This window comes from Gymnodraco acuticeps, unplaced genomic scaffold (genome assembly GCF_902827175.1).
Source record: "Gymnodraco acuticeps unplaced genomic scaffold, fGymAcu1.1, whole genome shotgun sequence".
Lineage (NCBI taxonomy): Eukaryota > Metazoa > Chordata > Actinopteri > Perciformes > Bathydraconidae > Gymnodraco > Gymnodraco acuticeps.
The window spans coordinates 2,933,306-2,949,218 of NW_022989985.1; the positions used below are offsets into that span (position 1 = coordinate 2,933,306).

A 15,913-nucleotide genomic window follows, 5' to 3' on the forward strand; every position below is an offset into this window, starting at 1 on the left:
TTGAGCACATTTCAGTCCATTATGTCGGCCTTGAAAAGAAAGCGCAGTCCTGTGGAGAGAGCACTTTGCTTTCACTTTACTTGAAACGCAAATTCTCAGACATGGGAGTGAGGGTAACATTACTACCCAGGGACCAGGAGATGACTTTGTTCCTGACTGTTCTGTCTTGCCGAATTATCAATATTTTCATTTGTCAGCAGTGAAAATCCACATATACAACAATGCATCTTGCCAACAAACAACAAAAGGATCCTGCTTGTTCAGTAAAAATACAAATTGCTCTGTGTTTCCCAGCTGCTCAGAAGTCTGTGGTCCCTGTCGTATTCATATGGTCTAGAGCCGAGTGTTAACTCTGAACACTGATGCTTTACGTAGGATAGCTGCTGCCCCTGTGTGGAGGTCTGGACCTGCCTCCATCCTCGTATCCTCCACTGGGATAGCAGCACGGAGGTCAAGAGGGCCATCATGAATCACAAATCCCTGTCTGATTTGTAAACTGTCGGGGCATTGATTTACATGGATGATCAGAGGAATGAAATCCTCTGGCAGCCAGAAAGAAGATAGTGTGCCGAAGGAGTGTAATCACACAGCAGATTGCTCTTGAGAGGAAGGTCAAAGTCTTTTGATTTGTATCTGAACTTTGCTGATCCTCAACCAATGTGGATAATAAAGGAGTCTGCACTTAATTGTAATCATGTTTATTTCTATATATGATTTGATAAGTAGCCATAACAGAATGATTATCAGAGCATCACAACATTGTAAATGTGTGTCATTAGATTTGACTTTAATAGTACTTTTACTTTTGCTTGTCTCATCCTCTCAACCCAAGCCAAAAGCTCTTACCCCTTTTCCCCTCCATTTTACTTTTAAGATTAGAATAGCTGTTGTATTTCAGTGATACAGCAGCAAGCTGGAAGCAGTCAATACACTAAGTTAATTGCAAAGAAAATTGATATGTTTTTGTTGCAAAGATTGCTTGATTGGTATAGCCTTAATTAAGTTATGATGGAAAACTCAGTCATAGCAATCATTGCATATGTCTAGATTTGTCTTTTTTTGTACTGCTTCTAATGGCTGTCACTCACATAAGTTTTGTATGAGCTTTCCCTGACTCAGCTCTTCTCTTCTGTCTTTCAGTAGCCAACTGTCGAGTGTTAGAAGGACTACAGAGATATTCCTCCATCCCCACATACCTGCCTGTCAACTACCAGGTGCTCAACGCTGACTTGGCTTTCTTCCTGAAAGAAGCCAACCAGGACTTTATGAGGAACTCTAGCCTGATGTCGCGGACTGAGCCCTTCTTCATCTACCAGGCCAGAAGTTTGCCCTCCATCAACACCAGCTATGGGCCTCTGTCTGTGGAGCAGCCTGTCCCGTTAGAGCTCCTACAGACCCCGGGGACGTTTCCCACCTCTTCTGTTTTTACCTTCAACTGGAAGGTGCAGACCTTCATCATGAAAACCAGGATTCACTTGGCGAAGCCCAGGGTCCAGGTGCTGTTTTATGTTGCCGGCAGGGACTGGGATGACTACAGCGCCATCGACAAGCTGCCCTGCGTGCACATGTTTGCTTTCCATGAGACCCAGGAAGTGCGTGGCAGTTGCCAGCTGAAGGGGGGTCTGGGTTTGTGCGTGGCCGAGCTGGAGCCCTTGGCCGGTTGGTTCAGCCCACCCAGCGTAGTGCCGGGCCGCCAGAAGAACCTGGAGATGTCCGAGGGCACACCGGTGGAGCTGTACTACATGCTGCAGTCCACAGAGGGGGGGGAGTGCCACTCAGAGGAGGCCAGGAAGGACAACATCATCCGCTCAAGCCAGGAGGGGCCGTTTGGTTCCTACACCTCCACACCGCTGCGGAGGATCGGGGGTGTGAGGCTCTACCAGAACCCCGCTCCTCCACCCCTCGCTGAACACAGGCTGGATAATAACTTTATGGTCCTGGTGCCAGCCTCACCCATGAGACAGAGGGAAACCATCTCTGCTTTCATCAGCGTGGCAGCCTTCTCTCCCGTGGAGATGTTTACTCTCAGGTAAGAATGCTTTTCTCTCTGTTCATTTGTGAAGACATTTTCTGTCAGTCTCGGACTTTGGTCATTTTAGTCTCATTTAAAGATTATGCCAGAAACCTTGCATTTTAAAATATATAGAAGTGTAAATGTGGCCTAACCTGATTATCCATGTGTCTTTCTATAAGCAAACCTTGAGATTGGGAATCACATTCAGGGACTGTGAGAGCAGGGAGTTCTCAACTCTGCCTCCTGCTCGACATGATCACTTATATTGTGTTTCATTATAACCACAATTAAGTTGTTCTCATTGACTTATTTTTTAATTTTGCTCTGAATTCTTACAACTGAATACATTTAAAATAACGATTCGATTGCAGTTCACAGATGCCACCTGTTAACCAAGGTAAACAGCAATTCCTCTGCTGCGTGCTCTGAGGCTGTCGATGAAATACGTATTGATCGCTGAGTGGTCAAACAACATAAGCGTAAACAGACACTAATGACTACTAGAATGTCTTTACCATTCAAATTCAAAACGAGTTACCAGAGAGAGTTAGAGGAAAGATGGCTGCTTGATTCTGTTCCCACACATCTTCTACATCTGTAAAAGCATGCTTCTCTATTTTAAACAAGTGATACTTATTATTACCTGTATTCTGAGAGGTCTGTAGAGAATAGGTGAACATGTTGAATCATTATTTTTCAGTTGAGTGATCTTTATCCTGCATTTCATTAAACCAGTGGTTCTCAAACTTTTTCTGTCAAAGAAAAAGTCGGGCCCCCCCCAACACAAGTCAGGCTCAGTGGCGGCGCCAGAGATTTATTTTGGGGGTGCTGTGGGGTAGCTTGACGTTTCATAGAGGGTGCTCAAACATTTAGGGTTTCCCATTAATGTACCGGTCGCTACAGTGGAATTTTCTACTGCAACAATCCCCACGCATATACACAATGTACCCACGACTGTTACAATGAAGGCTCGATAATCAGCTCACGGCATATAGGTGTAAGCAGGGGTAAAGTGCTATTTTTATAGGTGGTGTGTGGACCTCAAATAGGGGGTCCGGGGGCATGCTCCCCCGGGAAGATTTATTTTTAAATATTGAAGTTAAATGCATCAATCTGGTGCACTTTGAGAGCAAAATTAAGAGATCTATGGATACATCTCTCAACACCCATATGAAACAGACCTGGAAACAGATTTACTTTTTCTTTATGGATTTTTTACAAATCAGCCTTTTAAAATGTATTCTTTTTTTACTGTCATATAGTATTTCATACCTGTTTTTCATTGATTCTCTTATTTTTGTATAACTATAATGATCATATAAACGTGTGCCTCGGAAATAATTGTTTACATTAATGGTGACCAAAACGTTTGAGACCCACTGAGATAACACTGAGAGAGTCCTTTAGCTCACTGAGCCTCTCAGTCTGACAGGAGAGGACTCTCCTCCACTTTGTTGTTGAAAAAACTCCTTATATCTGTTAGCGTAGCTCGCTAGCACCAGAAGCTAACAACAACGATCTCCGGTACCGGTGCTCTCTCTCTCTCTCGCGAACACAAAATGGCTCGTTCCACACACACACACAGAGCCGAGCTTTAATGAAACACAGAGACCCAGACGACAAGTCTGCACATACACACTCACAAAGGCCACTCCAGGGCCTGAGCTATAAACCATCAGTAAACAAACCCAGCAATCATTTTAGTTTTAGTTAACTTCATAAAAACTATACTCTAAAGTTATTTTGTTTATGTTTTTATCTATCCACCTTTACCCTCATCAAGGTAACCAAGCATTTCTTCAACGGTGAAAACAGTAAGCACGGGGTTATCTCTGGGAAGTAGCCTGATTCAGTGAAGCTGCTGATGGGTAGTAATTACAGTGAACAGATGACACAAAATGATTTAGATAATGAATGCAATGCAAATGAGGATGTCATTAATTAAAATGCATATCCATTAATGTAATGACCTGAAGCCGATCTTATTCACACTAGTTTGGAACATTTATAAACCTTCCGAGAAGCTGCAGCACGAGGTCAAGACTATTTTTCAACCTGTGTGAAACAAAAACAAGCTGCATGCTGAATAAGAGGGTTTCCTGCTTAGGCAAGGCAAAAAGCAAAGAGGCCATTTTAAAATGAAACATATTAATGTGTATATAAGGTTGTTCCACTCTTATTTTCATTTTCCAGTTGTTTACCAATGAAGATAATTTACTCGGCTAACAAAAAAGATACACAGAGAGTGCTTTAGGCCCCAAATCTGAGCAACAGTAAACAAGTTGACAATAGCTGTGAAGTTTTAACAAGCCAAACAAATTCTCCAGACTTATGTCCTTCCCGTGCTTCATTTAATTACAAAATAGTTGTCCTAAAGTGATAAGGCACTGGAAACTTTTTTCTCTTTCCTGAATTGAAAAACATTTCTTTCATCAGGCAAATTTGCAGGCGAGGCTGGCCACAGAGGCAATGCCTGTGGTGTTTTTATTTGGCAGCGTAGCGCCATGGCAGGCGCAGGTTGGCCATCTGAGAGGAGCAGATATGGAAAGGCCTCTGTGTGGTCCTAGGTGATAAGGCTGTCCTCATACATGCATTTGTTAGGATGCTTAATCACCAGAGAGAGAAGACTCTGATCTCTATATTCACAACATCATTATCATCTGTGTACTACACACTTCTGCGTTAGCCATTGTTGGCTGTGTAGCCGTGCATGCAGAATGAGCTTATGATCCCGTGAAATCTGTCAAACAGACCTTCCGCCACTTTAGCTTAAAATGTTTATTAGATTGCAAGTTTCGTACATTGAAAAACAAAATGTCTGTCTTTCATATGAATAGCTCTACATCGATTTCAGCATGAAACAACATATAAATGCTTATTTTCTCCACCTTCCTCTCATCCATTATGTTTAAAAGCTCATGCTGTGATATATGCAATGAAAAGTCATTTTATTTTATTTTTAATAGGCAATCATTCGGCCAATTTATTGCTTTGTGGATGCCCAGCATGGTATGCCTTACTGAGGTATTTCTGTATTAACATGCTGATTTTCATCTGATGGGCTCTGACTTGATTAGACCTCCTCTGTGTCGCTGTAGTTTATCTTTGCTTGAATTAAAAGGGATTTTGGCATGGAGCATTAAATAGTTGTCACCATCCTGAGATGTTTTGCCATGAGGTCATTACTATTTCCTTCCTCCTCTCGCTTCGATAAGAATTAATTGTCCACTATGAGAAAAAACTACATGATTCAGATGCAAATTGCAGAGTTTTGGGGTTCCAGTTCAGTGTAATCATGCTCAAAAAATATTCTTCAATAATGGGTACATTAAAAGTGTGCATTATTATTACAGTGTTCACCAAATGCTCAAAAAAGGATCACATTTTAAGATGATGATGATACAATTTATTTTGAAATGTAGTGTATATAATACAGCAAATACATTTGGAGAAAGTTCTGTTTTCTTTTTTCAAATCAAATCAAGTTTTATTTATATAGCACATTTATAAACAATTTTTGGTCGAGCCAAAGTGCTGTACATAAAATAAAAATAGCCTACAGTAGAGACACTTTACAGCAAATACAACAGCACAGATTGTTCAGAATATCAGTATGAGAAAAAAGACACCCTCTGTCCTTAGACCCTCACATCGTACAAGGAAAAACTTCCAGAGAAAACCCACAGTTTAAGGGGAAAAAATGGGACAAACCTCAGGGAGAGCAACAGAGGAGGGATCCCTAATGCTTTGAATGTTATTTTTTCAACAAACAAGTGATAATTTCAGTGTATGTGCTGAATTTGTTCACTGATGATGTGTAGTATTTGTTTAGGCATATTAACATAGTTATTGTTAGGGATTGCAGTCTTGGTTAAAGTAAATTGAAGCCTGCAACAGGACATATCATTAACATTGACAGCCCTAATCTTTCCTTAACCAAAATGTATATGTGCCCTAAATCTATGATGCTATGCGATATACATCAACCACTTGTTACTACATTAAATATCATTGATGACATTTTTGACAGGTTTACATATCTTGCAGTCGTATCAATACCAAGAGGTTTAAATATTCTAGAGATTTACTGAATACACATGGAATTATAACTATGGGCTCGTTAAAACTGCTTATCCAATCCACTTTAAACTCAACACTTACCGATACACCTGCCAAAACAAAGTTGCATCCCCTACTGTAATCTCGCATCATCAACCAAGCAAATTGTAGCCGGCCCTGCGTGCTGGTAGGTGGAGGAACAATTTATTGTGGTCCCCTCTCGATACACTGCAGTGTGTGGATAACTCACTGCTAATAAATATGACCCGTATATCTCAAGAGCTTGCACTCGACAATGTAGGGCTGTGCGATTATGGCAAAAATCATAATCACGATTATTTGGTCAATAATTGATATCACGATTATTTTGACGATTATTCATTGACCATTTATTGAACTTTAAAACAAATAATATTTTACCAATAAACAAGATCAATAAATGTGTTGGAGCGCACTTCCAAAACCATACTAAACATATATTAATATGATAAATAAAAATAAATTAGACCAAAATAAATTAAATCAAATATGTTGCAGTGCACTGTCACAACCTACTGAAAACTCCTTAACATATAGCCAACATTTTGGTAAAACATATTCAACATATTCCACTCAGTTAAACGTTGAAGGCTGGCCAACCGTCATGGTCCAGAAGTAACAGGAAATAAATGTTGAACTACAATTTAAGACCAAATAAAAATGTTTAGGCCACCATGGCAAATGCTGGTAGGGCTGCTCATGTCATCTCTTAAAGATTTGTTGCAAGAAATACCAGCCTGTTTACATGGTCTGGTTTCAGAGATGAGCGCAGGCAGGTGACAATATTGCCACCTGTACTGAAGACCCTCTCTGAAGAGGAACTTGTGGCAGTGCTGCCACATATGACACAGGAAAAAAAGAAAAGACTCTGAAGAACCCTTTCTTTGCCATTATATAAAAATAGTGTTGCTACAAAAGTATAAATTAGGCTTACTAATAAGACAACTCAGATCTGAAGCTACACAGTAATCTGCTGCAGCAACAGTGCAATAAAAAAGACAACATTAATAGAATCAAACCCATTTTTTGTTGCATTTTATTAGAGTATAAAATGAAATGCCTTTAAAATAGGATGCAAGCAACACTAGTTTCTGAACTGATAGACTATAATCAATTTAAACAGAACAGATCTTAATGTTTGCATTCTTATACCATTTTGTACAATAATTATCATGAATAAATTCAAACAAACTAAAACTTACAGCAGATTAATAACGGTATCTAAATTGAGTTTTTATTATATCAAAAACCTGTTGAAATGCTGCTGTTATTTTTACTGTCCCACAAAAGCGCGTCGCAGCCTCCAGGAAAGCTTCTTTCATAACTTCGCCGTCTTTGAAAGACTTCATGTGTTTCGCAAGAACGTGACTGACACGATAAGATGCTCTGGTAGCAGCCTTGCTCTTGTTTAGCTGTGCTCTCAGGCCCCTCCCCTTTTGGAGCGTAGGGCAGAATTAGGAGGGAATTCCGTCTCGTAGCGTTTGTGCACTGTTTTGAAATGCCGCTCCTAAATTACCCTTCTTCAATAAAGTCACGCTCGCATTGCAGATGAGACAGATGGACTTTGAATTGGAATAGATACAAAAATAATGATCCTCCCACTTGGAGTGAAAATTATATATTTTGGGCTTTTTTGCTTCTGCCATAATTGCGGTCTTGTGTGTGTGCGGACTGTCACTCCTGTTGACCATCCATGCTGTTGACACGGACAACGTCAGCGAACTAGTGCACTGCTCACCAGCCACGCCCGGACACATGGGGTGAGGCCGGCCAATCACAAAGCTTTGATGCGTTCAAGTGCATTATTCTGGCACGGGAACATTATGTTACAGGACATTAACGATAAAACAGAATATTGTTGTTCTATTTTTAGACACATCTCGCGATCGACTGGGAATCTCCCCGCGACCCTTCTTTTTAACTAGTTGCTGCTCTTGTTCTGAGATCTTCACTTGCGCTGAACACTCACAACACATGTCACTCCCACGTGGCCGAGTGGGCTTTTAGGGAGGGGCGAAAGCGCACCCAGCAAAATAATCGTATTTTGTCAATTATGCTGTTTTCCTAATCGTCGCAAGCCATAATCGTAATCGCGATTAAAATACGATTAATTGCACAGCCCTACGACAATGCATTGGCTCCTCTGAAATTCGCTCCCCAAGTCGATTGAGAAAAAGTTGTCGAGTAAATCGAAGGACAGACATACAAACAGAGACTCCTTCCAGTTTAGTAGGATAACATTTTATGACGGTGTTTACATTTCTTGTCAATGTCAAAGGACATCATGAAAGCACAAATTACTGTGAACAAAGCTGGATTAGACAGGATTAACTCTTTGGCAGCACTATTCCTTCTTTGATATCTCCCTGCTTTACTGTTCTGGCTGAGAAAGCATATCGCATCATAATATATACTGTAATGCTGTTTTATCACAAGCAGGAGGTAGTCCTTGTAATTTTCAAAGAATATAGACATTTTATGCACACCAGCAGATTCTGCACTGTTGCAGGGCAGTCGAAAAAAGGCAAGGACGGTAAAAAGTCAGTTAGGCATTTGAAGTTATTACATTTAACATGCAAGTAATGTATAAACTGGACTCATTATCCTAATATGTTTTCTTCTATCACTGTGCAAGCAATTTGGATCATTATGTCATTGATAATTCATTATTATCTTTCAGTAGGCCTATAAGATGTTTCATATGCAAATCACATGCAGTGAAAAAGGCAATTATTTTTAAAGATATTTTCCTCCTGTAGTCTCTTGTGGTATCGAGACAAAAAAACCCTCTGCACAAAAGGAAATTGCTCTATTTTCTGTCTTGGTGCAGTGCTGCCTGAGTCAGCGAGGGTTATTACATGTGCATTGTGCTCCCCGGCCAGCCATTATTTTAACGATAGATTAGTTGATTCAAGTAGCACAACAGTTCACAAGAGCAGATGTTCTCCAAGAATACTGTGTTCCTTGCTTTGAATGTTATTTACCGTACAAAAAAGCTCACCCTCTGCTGTAGTGAAGTAAAGGAGCACTCACACACCACTGTTGATTGTCTGAAGGCATGTAAGGGACAGTATGAAATAAAAAAGGATGGGGAAGGGGTTTTAAATTCACATTTACTTTTTTATTCTATAGGCTTATTTTCTTTGTCAAACATGGTGCCTTCATTACTCAAACAGGCAGTTACTTTTGCATTGAGAAGTGAGCTTCAAGCAGGGACGAGGAGCTACTACAGATGTCAGTTAAACCTTGTCTTCAGAATAAACAAACACAGACTCAAGTGACATCACTCAAGGCAATACATAAAAAACCATGTTTACCCTTTGATAAAGACAAAAGAATACAACAGTTGTGGTTTACCTTTAATAAGTAAGAGGCAAAGCATACTGGAGATGTTCTCCACTGAGAAGATATTTTGCACCAGGAGACAACAAATATATATTACATTTATGGAAACAATAAAAAATGGTAAAATGCATCCATTCTGAATAAAGATCTAAAGAAAAATGCTTTATACTTCCACTCAATGAACAAATGATCTGGGCACATGGCAGCTCTTCACTGCAATACTTTCTCTTTGTCCCCTCCAAATAATTAGTTTGGCTTTCTGTTATGGTGCAGAATAAAGCTTAGGGGGGAGTTGTATTGGCTAATGGAAATTGAATGGTTTAATATTATTAAAACTGTCAATTTGAGGCACTCAATACTGACATAAATCTAACAAGAAAGGTTGAAAAAGATAAAAGTGCTCTCCTGGAGAACCAAATCGTCTTCTCTTCAACCCTTAAAGAGTTCATTTGAGAGCAACCCTACGTTTAGATCGTTCAAGTGTCTCTAAAAAAACGTTTCTTTGATCTTGCTGCCTTGGGTGTCATTTGTCCTTCCACTGAAAAGAGGCTGAATTTGAAAAAGATTGTGATTGGTTCGAATGACTGAAGATTCTGTGTTGTCATCAGAGCGGAGATAATAACTGTTATTGCTGTGGTTGTACTTTCATCATCGGCTTTATAGATTGTAAAAATGATGTGGAAGATGGACTAAAATATTGCTTGAATATATTATTTGTGTGGGTCTGTGTGTGTGATGCAGATGCAGCTGTGTGTTGTGTGCACGTATGTGACTGTCTGTGTTTCAGCTGACATGTTTGCTAACCAGACACGTGCTGCTGGTCCTCTGCATGCCGTATGTTTAATCGTTTTGCCTCCCTCAGAGAACACTCTTCCAACATTTGTTTGCAAACAGATTTCAATAAAACTGACAGCCTTTTGCAATCACATTGTATATGCATGTTTGTCTGTGTGCGTGTGGGAGTGTATGTGTACATGTTTTGTGTGAACAGAAGTGTTTGTGCATGTAAGCTGACATGTCTGACGACGTGCCATGCTCGCACTGTGAATACAAAGAGTACTGGGTGAACCTCTGGGATGAATTCGAAAGGTCCTTGTCATTACAAGGCAGTGCATCAGAAGACAAATTATATATCATTATGCTTCATTATGTGTGCTGATCAACAACAGTGACTAATGTATGCAAGAAGCAATGGCCTTCAAACTTTCATATTTCAGTGTTTTCCCCTATATACAAATTATTAAAATAATAATAAGTGGCGACCCTTTTTGATTTTTTATTGTTTATGTGGATATGTAGTATTTGTGTTACTGGATGTTCAATAAAGGTGTATTTTGCTATATCTTGAGACATTGCCACTGTATGTACTAGGCCTCAAGAGCCTTTCTGTTACGCTGTGTGTAGGAAGCAGGACCCAAATGCAGATTCAAGTGACAAAAATAACTCCTTTATTTCAAGGCTAAACGATTTAACAAAGACTGAACAGAACACTCACCGCAGACCAAGTCATTACACAAGACGAACCAACAAAGACTGACAGAAAAACCAGAACTTAAATACACACAAGACACAGGTGAGGAGGGAGGAGAAAACACAGGGACACCAGGTGAACACAATCGGGTAAATTAGACACACCAGGGAAACTAACGACAGGGAACCACAGACAGATCTAAACCAGACAAAACACAACGCAGACAGAAAACCAAAGACAGATCTAGACAAGACACAACACAGACATAAAACCAAAGACAGATCTAGACAAGACAAAACACAACACAGACAGATCGTGACACTTTCTTGTGCTGGCAGACACATAGAAACATGCGCACGTGCACACACTACAAAATTCCACGTGCTCCGTGCTCACATTTTGCTGGGCCCGCGTGCCTTAGCAGCGCTGCTATGACTCCATCCTAGGGGAAACACTGTATTGGGTATAGAACCAACCTGTAGCTGTACATTTGTTCCTTAAGACCAATATCTATGTCTTTAGTCAGGTATTCATAATACAGCTCTGGAAAAGGTTAAGAGACCACTCCACATTTTTCTTGAGATGTTTTTCAATCTCTACATGTATGGCAGCCATTCCATTCTAGTGTCTATTGAATTCCAACAACGAGAAATGTTGTCAGTAGAATAAAATATAAAATGCACACCTAAATGGTAAAACCAGAGATACTGAAAATGCTGCAATGGTCTCTTAATTTGTTCTAGAACTGTATACCTATATACATTATATTTATATGTACAACTCTAACAAGCTTTAGCTTTACTCACAAATGTAGACAATATTAAACATACAGGCATGAAGAGTCAGACATAGAGATATATTTCCTAACTTTATGCTGCACACTGTTTTGGAGACAACCAAAGCTGCAAAAACAGCTGCAAAGTTGGTGTCACCATTAGTCAGCAAGGTTCAAAAACATCAAAGTAACCATTTCATCTTTTGGTTTATCAGAAAAATTGATCATCAAGATTGTGGATAGCTCTGATATGATGTTGAATGAAAGTATAAAGTTTCATCAATGGAAATACTCAAATAAAGCACAAGTAACTAGAATATTGGGGCTACTTAAAGGTGGGGCAGGTAATTCACTTCAGAAACACTTTTTGTTATATTCCGTGGAATGCTCTTAACATCCCGATAGCAATGAATATTAAATGCTTTGACAAGCCTGTGGAAGCCGTGGCGCTGCAAAAAGCAAGTCCAATTATCTGCCTCGGCCCGCAGCAGATAATTGGATGGCCTACCTGCCTGTCAGCCTTCCATCTCGTGCACAAACTTATCTCGTGCCCTCATTGGTCATGTGCGCGTTCGTGTGTGTTGGAGGAGGGGCTCTATAAGGAAATTTGAAGGAAGGGGCAGATTTTTTTCGGTTGTGTACTTTCAAATTCTAGCTTACTCGAGCTGGTTTCTCCATTCTTACCTACCCTAACTTTAAGTAATTATACTTGGCTACTTTCCGTCACTTGATGTAATAATTATGTCTCTTATAGCTGCTGACCACTAATGGCTTGTGACAAAAGTCCCAATAAAACTGATACCTCATAGATATAAATGACTGTTTAGGTTAAGAAATGGAAAGCAACACAAATGGTAGTTGGCTGTTAGACACAAAACCACAATACACAGATCAAATCAGTGGTCACACACTCGTATCCGATTCATTATTGTGCAATCTAATTTGAAAGCCATTATTGCTGGCTATAAACAGGCACTGAATCAGCAGCCTCTGGGGCGCCTCTGCAGGGGGCGGATATGTGATGAAAGACTAAGAAAATGCCTTGTTATTTATTGGCAGGCATTGAAGCCATAAGCAATTTTCTTAAAACAGCTTCTCCATTTGAAAGTTGGGGAAAGAAGCACTAAATCTTGTCAGATGTCTCCTCTAGTCATAAGGAAATACTTCTTTGTAGATTGTTTATTTTTGGTCTGAGTTTGCAATCTGATTTGGCAACCTACAACAGATTGCTTGTGCATTTTCAACTGTCTTCTCTCCTATGAAAGTTGCTCATAGTGTCAACAGCAGAGACGTTTTTTTTCAGACCGTCTTGGTCAATACACACTTTTAAAAAAAAGTTATCTATTTGTTTTCATGTAGTAAGTAGTCTCCTCTCGTTTTCATTAAGTCAGCACAACGGGTGCCACAAGGTGTCAAACATCGACGTCTCCTATGCTGAGCTTGCCGATTTAAATTTGTCCCATTATGTTTGTTACATTTTTATTAGGTGCTGTGTGCCTTGCCAGCGGCTGACTGAGGTCCTGTTAACAAACACTGCTGACAAAATATGGGTGCACAGAGAGGTGGCAGGGCTGTAATAGAGCACAGCAGAGTGGTGCAAAGCTCCCACATATAGACCCGTCACCTCCACACAGCTCCATAGGGGGTCCAATCATCTGCCTCGGATCTTCTTAGTAGAAATACAGTATCGCACAACCAGGAATAGCATTCCTATGTAATTAGACATCAACACAGCTACTGTTCCCTTACTTGTTAGAGGGGGATATTTTCCTTTGAAACTCAATGCCTACATTCAAAATGTATAGGGTGCTGTTTGTGTCTCAATTAGGCCTTCACAATGAATCAACATTTTTCACTGTGCAATATCGAAAGGAGAAAGAGCATAGGCCTGAATTTGTATTGTTTTGGTACAGATCCCTGAGGGAGCAGGGTTTCAGGGTCCGTTCCTGTGTTACAATATGTACACCCAGAGAACTAAATCTAAATCTTGAGCAAACACTAGGTAATTTCCACTGAAATGAATTATTTGTGAATAAATGTGTCTGCACGTTAGTCATCCACATAAATAATAATAAATAATAACCTTTCTCACTCAGTTTTACAAACTCCCGTCTTGTCTTTTATTCTTTTTTATATTTCTGTACAACATCTAATGAATCAGCTTGCAAAAAAATGGGTTTAAAATGTCACATTGCCTGTGCACAACTTAGACATAAACTATACTATTATATGGACTGTATAATTTAAAAAGAAAATACCATCTTGGATTTTAGTCGCTGTGTTAATGTTGTCCAAGCACAGAATTTACTGAAAAAGTTGTCTAGGCAATCAGAGCGATAATATACCAGCTAACAATTTGTTATGTACTGCAAAGGTATAGGGGAGCAATGACGTTGCGACAGCTTGAAATTGTCACACAATGGGAATTGTATTCCGAGATGATCTGTTCTGTGTTTACAAAGCCGGGTTTGCCATGCGTTTATGTTAGTCCATGTGTGTGTAGCCCACTGGTTAGTTGATACTGCCTTCTTTGTGTCGTGGAAACGCAACGCCCACCCTTCGTTTCCCCATCATGTTAACACTGTCAGTTTTTATCAGCACTGTTGCCATTCTGTGCACTTTTTTTCACTGTTAGCGATGTTAGCTGCTAGCTGCCCGCTTAGCCATCGCCATGTTGATAGCCAACCCAGTCTCATGGCATTTCGTGTTCACCAACACGATTTTTAATCTATTGATTCGTGTTCACCAACACGATTTCCCCATTTTTTTCGTGTTGCACAGCACGATTTTAAAAGCAATGTATTTCTACTGGTAATGTGTTTCGTGCCTGCAGCACGTCTTTTTCTCCGGTCGGGTCGTGGAAGACCGGAAGCTGTGTGGTTCATAAAAACATGTTCTTACTCAATATCAAGCCACAATTATTGCTTTTATTTTAAATCGTATAATTTCGGACTTTTGTTGCCGTCTGTGAGGAAAATAAATGGGGCTCAGAGCCTCAGGATACTGAAATCTGTATTTTTTAAATCTTTTTTTCCTTCTGATTTGTTATTCTTTTCAAAATAGCACACTGTTATTTACTCACCAATAACACACAATTATCCTTGCTTTTATTTATTGGTTTAATTCCATAATCTCGGGCTTTTTTGGCGTCCGTCAGGAACTGAATTTCAAAATAAAAATAACCGGAAACAGACGTAGGCATTTCGAGCGATTACCCAAGATCCTCAGCTATGGTTTAAGCTCGCTGATTGGATGTTTTAGCCGCAATGCATGCTGGGATTTGGTGTTTATATTATATGAAATCTGGAAAACATTTTAAAAGAATAAAATAATACTTAATTCCGAGTGCTCTTGCTTTTCTCTTTGAAAGTCATCACATAACGGCATTGTAATACACGGTTCGGCTGCATTACATATTACAGATCTGCCGTAGTTCTTTATTTATAGAGCCCTGATGAGAAGACCTTTGGAAAAACTGAAGAAATGCCGCCGAAACTGAATACTTGACGTGGATCATAAATATATCAACAATTAAACAACATCTTCAATTTCTCTTAGTGTCCTACACTAATAATACAAAGTTATTATGGCTGTGTGTACCTTGTGTGCACCGCCTAGTGGTTAAAGCACGTTATTGGATTATTGTTTTTATGTGTTATATTTGATTAAAAAAATATTAAGAGTACATACTTTCATAAGGGGAAAGTAGAAGGTCTGTGATAGAAATATAGAATATAAAAAATCAAGAAGATACTATAAGTGATCTCTACAATAAAACAGTTTAGTGCAGGATGTACAAAGATATTAATAGGAGGAGGTGCAAAACAGAAAAACGAATTAACCTTTATTTAAACATTAAATAACAGATTAAGATCTTCTTTTAAATAAGAAAAAAACTTTGGGGGTATCTATCTACAGATAAATATTAAGCCTGACAAAGTACTTAACGTCTAATATATTGCTTTCCTGCAATGTTAACTATGTTGAAGCACTTATTTTAACTGATATTATACATATGAACTATACTCTTATGTATGTAGATAGAATAAGAAATGTGCAGAATATGACAGTTTAATGGTGGAGGTTCACACATATTGATAGATGTCTTGTAATGCACTGTTGAGGAACCTGTGACCCAAGTGTTTCATTCATTGCATAACTACACCGTAGTTGTGTATATGATATGTCAATAAACCTTTGAAAATCTTGA

At 39.4% G+C, this 15,913-nt stretch overlaps 1 protein-coding gene across 2 annotated transcripts in view; it reads left to right on the top strand.

The window, feature by feature from the left end:
- The window catches only part of si:dkeyp-14d3.1 (transmembrane protein 132C), a 184,778-nt gene that overhangs the window by 31,691 nt on the left and 137,174 nt on the right, over positions 1–15,913 (top strand). Inside the window, exon 2 of one of the 2 annotated variants that reach the window (XM_034212668.1) lies at positions 1,141–2,029. In XM_034212668.1, the coding sequence (XP_034068559.1) occupies positions 1,141–2,029 (889 nt within the window). The remainder of the gene's footprint in view (positions 1–1,140; positions 2,030–15,913) is intronic. The other variant, XM_034212669.1, reaches the window with a different exon arrangement.